General features: G+C 42.4%; 1 protein-coding gene across 3 annotated transcripts in view; it reads right to left on the bottom strand.

The window, feature by feature from the left end:
- Window positions 1-297: 297 nt before the first annotated feature.
- The window catches only part of HIBADH (3-hydroxyisobutyrate dehydrogenase), a 145,625-nt gene continuing 139,922 nt past the window's right edge, over window positions 298-6,000 (bottom strand). For all 3 annotated transcript variants that reach the window (XM_045008260.1, XM_045008261.1, XM_045008259.1), the window contains one exon: window positions 298-918. In XM_045008260.1, coding sequence (XP_044864195.1) covers window positions 760-918 — 159 coding nt within the window. In that variant the 3' untranslated portion in view covers window positions 298-759. The remainder of the gene's footprint in view (window positions 919-6,000) is intronic.

Raw genomic sequence — 6,000 nt, 5'->3', positions numbered from 1 at the left:
TTTTTAGTAGGTGCCATTCTTGACTTTTGAAAATATATGACAGGGTACAAGAAGGAAATATAAAATTGGGTTAGCCAAATATAGTACCGGAGCTTTACAAGAGAGACATATATACTATGTTATTTTAACTAAGTCTACCAGTTAAACATGCTGTAACAGCTTTCCACTAACTTACACACACCCATAAACATAAATCTGTAATACTAATCCCAGGAAAAATCCATCACTGATTATCAGGCCCAAGCTAATAGTTAAAAATAAATAGCAAGAAAAGAAAAAGAAAAAAAACACATTCTGTTTCTTCATTATAAGGACCTTCCCTTTTTCCATGAAGGCTTTATCTTTAGTAAAAGTTAATGAAAGCTGGTTTGTCACCCTATGTTATTACTATTGAAGATTCAATTTAGTTTGCACAATTTAGAGCCATAATGTCAGTTGTTTTGTATGCAAATCATTGGGTACTTAGTTAAAAAAAAAAGTACTTATCAACTGGATTTTGTGAATATGCTATTATGGTTCTTAAACAGTCAGTGTATTTTTTATTTGACCAAATAAACAACCCCTCTCCCAGCCTGCTTTTTAAAGAATTGATGAAAAATCCTGGAGTTTGCGGAGACCTAGACAACCAAAAGCAGACAGGTCGGTGTCGGTTCATGACTTGTATATGGGTTTACTCAAAGGTCACTTCTCAAATGAGCTACACGGAGGTTCCAAAAAAAGTGTTTGGTTTCTAATAGTGTCCATTGCCAAAATAACAGCTCACAAGTTCTCCTCCTCACGTAAAAACTGGAACACAGCTGAGAAGTCTTTCAAGGCATAGCCCTTTGCACACATCATCCTGTAGATCTGATGTGCTAGAGATCCCAAAGGAACAGGTGTTTTAGTGTTGGTAGCAGTAATCTGTGCCAAGCCAAGATCCTGAAAGCAGAAAAAACACAGGGAGAAACAACAAGGAATTAAGTAGCCATATGAATATTGCCTGCTATTTGGCTTCCTTGTAAAGAGAAGCCACTGCCAACAAATGAAATACTGTAGCCTTAAAATTCCAGCCCTGGAAGAAGGCAGGTATTGCCTTCATTTTTTGGTATTGCGACAGGGGCTGAACCAGAAAGTCCAAAACAGCTTTTGATTCACTTCAAACCAAAACTGATTTTTTTTCCAGTTTTTCTCAAAGGAAATAATACAGGAAAAAAAAATCCATTTTGATTTTTAAAAACACCTGAAATGGGGGTGGGGAAGAACCCACAACAACTTTTTTCCTTTATTTTTGGGGTCTCTTTCACCTTAAAAAAAAGTTAAATTTCTAAATGAAATACCATTTAGAAAAAAAGTCAAAACATTTTGATATTTTCCTATTATTTTTCTGGGCCAAATTTGACACACATTCAGTGAATAGTTTGAGCAACACAGAAAGTGCATTTTACGGTGAATTTATGCTGAAGAACCAAATGGACCCATCAGTTTTTGGCACCACTTTGGAGCTCAGCTTTCTCTCTCAATCACTGTGGCTTTAGAAGTAGAGGCAGCATGCCTACTGGCAGGAGCAGAGGACTCAATGTCAGGATTCCTGAGCTCTATAACTGGCACTGCCACTGACCATGTGATACTTGCATAAAATCAGCTTCTCAGAGCCTCAGGTTAACCATCTTCAAGTGGGCATAATAGTATTTACTTACCTCAAACCCTCCTAGACTAACCTGGTCTCTTGAGCTGCATGAGGAGTTTATACCAGGAGAAAGCACATTCTGTTTCCATTATAACTCTCCCCTGGGGACCAGTTAAGACTTCCCTTGTGTCAGCTGGGACAGCTTTAAATACCACCAAAAGCTCTGTCCACGGAGACTGTAGTAGAGTTCTGATAAACCAGGTTCCTGGGCTGTCCTGGCCATTCCCACTCCTCAGCTAGTATCACTCCACTTTCCTGGGCACATTAGCCTAAGGGTATGTCTATGCTGCAGCTGGGAGTGAGCAGACAGACTCACTCTGGCAGGGCTCATACTAGCATACTAAAAATAGCAGTTTGGATGTTGTGGCTCAGGTTGGAGCTCGTGAGTTTGTCTACCCAAGCTGGTAGTCTCACTCTCAGCTTCAGTGTAGATCATACCCACAGGATACGTCTACTTGGGGATAAAAGCCCTGTGTGGCACAGCCATGGCTGCCCTGGTGAGTTGATTTGGGCTCATGGGGCTTGGGCTGCGGGGCTAAAAATTGCTGTGTAGATATATGGGCTCAGGCTGGAGCCCAAGCCCTGGAACCCTCCACCCTCACAGGGCCCCAGAAAAGCTGTTACTATGCTGTCTGTTGAGGTCAACACACAGTTGACATCATTGGCTAGTAGTGTACAGAAGACTGCCCTAACCCCAGAAAACCAGTATGCTGCTTTCTTGTAGAGATACCTTTTTCTATGAATGGACATGAAATATAAATGGGCTCCCCAACTCTTGAGAATGTGTTTAGGATCACAATTTTCCAATGGTACACTCTAAATTCTGAGGGACCATTCACTAGCATAGACAGAATTTCCATAGATCTTGGCATGACCATTCAGCATGGTCAATGAGTCCCTGCTCCAAGTCTGTTGAAACACAGAGCTGCTAGTTGTTGGGGGTGTACCTGACCTAAATGGAGAAGGACTTCTCTGACTCTAGTGTGAGAAATGAGAAACAATTTTGCTCTTCTCTCCCATGATGGATGCGATTCCCTCACCTTCTGTGTCATGCTGAACTCTGAAGTAGCATAGATGCTGTTACAGAATAATAGACTGCTAAGCATTATCATAAACTTCAGATTGTGAAGTTTCCAGCCTCTTTTCTGTAGCTGCTTGAAGCTCCTTGAACAAGACAACTTTGACTAATCAGCATTCAATAAGATATACGTTGTATCCTCTTAAAGCAGCTGCTAGCAACACTAGCACTTTTGTAAGGGGATGAAGACCTAAGGAAAATGAGCTATATTTACTTAAAACAACCCAATCATGGAAACCGTGTGTCAATAGGCATCCTGTAACGTTATCAAAAACATGTAATCTCTGGGCGCAGTCGCTTGTCTTCAGAATTTATATTCTGAATTTCATCAGATGACAAAGTTGTTCTGACTGGGATATGGCTCTTCTTGACCTTTTGGGAAAGGCAGAATCAGAATATACTTTCCTGCCCCTCTCCCCCTCTTGGGAACTGACACAATGGCTTCCAGATGTTTTACTATCAGAAACTAAAGCAATTTTTGCTGGACTTGGAGAAATATCAGTCTTTTATGGGGAAACAGTGGCTAACATTTTTAAAAGAATTGTTATTGTTATTAAGGAAATACTTCACTTATTTTTAGTTATTTTCTAGTCTGACCTGAATCAGATTCTGCCATTGAAAGGAAAACCCAAAGACTGTCCTGACCTAGCATCAGAAACTCTTTAGTAAAAAGAAATGGAAAGCCCTACTTCTGCCCCTACTCTGTCTGGATAAATCACCCCTGACAAGGGTCAAGATTAATATGATCTAAATCTAGTTCTTCCAGGAATCCTAAAAGGAAGGCTGTTATCAACACCTTTAATGTTAATGGGAGGAGAGGACTTCTGATCTGTAATGTCTTCTCTGTATAACCCTCTGACCCTTAAAAGGGAAAAGCAATAAATCTGATCTTTGAAGTGAAATCTCCAGACCAGGGCTCATATTAGAGAGCTTGTCTAGACACTAGGTTACCCCAGACTTCAAGACAGAAGAGAGGTGATTTCCAGAGAGGTGTTTTGTAGAAAGTTTGCTGCCAAAAAAAACTTGGAGCCTACAACTTTGTCTGTGGGATCCATCAGTGGTGGAGTACTTTAATAAATCTTTCAACTATCACCATGTTTGACATCTGAGAAGATGAAGTTTTATGACCATCTTAGGACAACAGCTATCTTGTGGTCATTTAAATAATTCTTTAAATAATTGTCTATGTAGACAGTCATCTTCTCTACTTCAAGCGATTCTCTCCCTCCCTTCCTCTACAAACTCTTATTATTCCTTATTGTTTATGGCAAGTGTGCTGTGCAGTTTACAGGAAAAATAAAGGAGTAGGTCCCTGGCCCGAAGAATTTACAATCTAAATTTGAGTAATGGCATGAGTGGGTGGAACAAACAAAAGGATAAATTCTCATCTCAAAAATCTCTTTACATAGACTAGGGCAGGGGTCGGCAACCTCTGGCACGCGGCTCGCCAGGGTAAGCACCCTGGTGGGCTGGGACAGTTTGTTTACCTGCCGCGTCGGCAGATTCGGCCGATCGCGGGTTCCACTGGCCGCAGTTCGCCGTCCCAGGCCAATGGGGGCGGTGGGAAGCCGCGGCCAGCACATCCCTCACCCGCGCCGCTTTCCGCCACCCCCATTGGCTTGGGACAGCGAACCGCGGCCAGTGGGAGCCGCGATTGGCCAAACCTGCTGATGCGGCAGGTAAACAAACTGGCCCGGCCAACCAGGGTGCTTACCCTGGCGAGCCGCGTGCCAGAGGTTGCCGACCCCTGGACTAGGGAATGGACTGTTTAGTACCTGCTAGTATCAGTAATGGATAGCTCTAGTGCCTTAGCTAAATGCTTACTCAAGTAATTGTTCCCTCTGCATCGAAGAATGTGTCCCCTGAGGATTGTTGAAGAAGTGCTAGAAAAATCTACTGCCCCTCCCTCCCTCCTGTGTTGCAGATTCAAGATTAGAAGACGACAGTCAGAAATTTCAGCTTTGCTCATTGGAGGAAAGGAGGAGGAAACGCAGATGAGGGCAGCTAGCAATCTGACTGTATGATTTATATTATGAACACTCTTGTGCTTTGGGAAACCTTTCCTTAGCTATCCTTGACACTTGAAGGCTGCCAACCTCTGGCCTATATCAGTGACAGAAATTAAATTTTGATTTTGAAGAATGAAGTGCCAAATTAGTTAGCTCACATCAATTTTAAAGACAGTTCACACATGTACATTAGGTGCCTTTGCACTAGTGTCTCCTTTTTCTCTACCATTTTTTCCTCTTCCATTGACTCCTTTCTATCTTTCTCCTCCTTCCTGTTCCCTAGTAACTTTCCTTACATCCCTCCCCAGTCTGCTACTGCTCCACCAATATGCTCTATTTTATTCACATTAGAAAAATGCCTATCATCGTACCAGGGCACCAGACCCCTCCCAGTACACACATCCTTCTATCAGCCTCCAAATACCCCCCTCCCAGTACACATTCAGCACCCCTCAACTGTACCCCCCATCAGCTCCTCCCACCATCCTCTTTTGGGGAACCTGGAAGATAGTAACCCTAGCCCCATCAGTTTCTCTTTCTAGTTCTGCTCCAGTCTCTCTTCTTTTACCTGACCTTGTAGGATATTGGGCATGGCATAACTAAAGGACGAGAAGAGGGAGGCAGGAGTTTTGTTTTATACTGCTCTGTATCTGCTCACTTTCAGGCTCTCGGACAAGTGGGTGCTCATTTTAACATCTCAACTGCCCTGATCCTGCAAGCTACTCCTGCATCTGTCCAGAGCCCCACCGAAAACAATCTTGTGATAGGGGAGACAAGTGAAAAATACTAACAGGCTAATATACTATGAAATATTTTGAGGTGGTTAAAAACAAAGATCAGCAAAAAATACAACTTCCTTCTGCACACTGCAAATCCCATACATAATCCTAGACAGGCCTCAATCCCGCAAGCTGATCTGGAAGGCTTCCCACCCTACAGAGGTTTCATGCAGGCATCAGGGTTGACCCACACAAATCAGTTTGCAGCTTAAGTATGAAAGAGCAAGAATGCGTGTGTCTATGTCACATACGCACATGTGGCCAGGGTAGGGTTTTGGGTGGGGTTTTTTTTTTTTTTTTTTTTTGCAGCTTTTGGTTTAAACTCTGAAGTATTAGAGTCAATAAAGAAAAGGCTGGGAAACTAGGAAGAACCCACATACAACTTCCTTTCTGTTTTTATTCCGCTTGAAAGTGAAGATGCTGTAAAGAGGCCTGTGGCATGCAAGCTCCAAATATTTATTTTTAAAA

This window comes from Mauremys mutica, chromosome 2, assembly GCF_020497125.1.
Source record: "Mauremys mutica isolate MM-2020 ecotype Southern chromosome 2, ASM2049712v1, whole genome shotgun sequence".
Classification (NCBI taxonomy): domain Eukaryota; kingdom Metazoa; phylum Chordata; order Testudines; family Geoemydidae; genus Mauremys; species Mauremys mutica.
The sequence above is the reverse complement of the archived record's forward strand: the minus strand, read 5'-3'. Positions and strand labels throughout refer to the sequence as shown.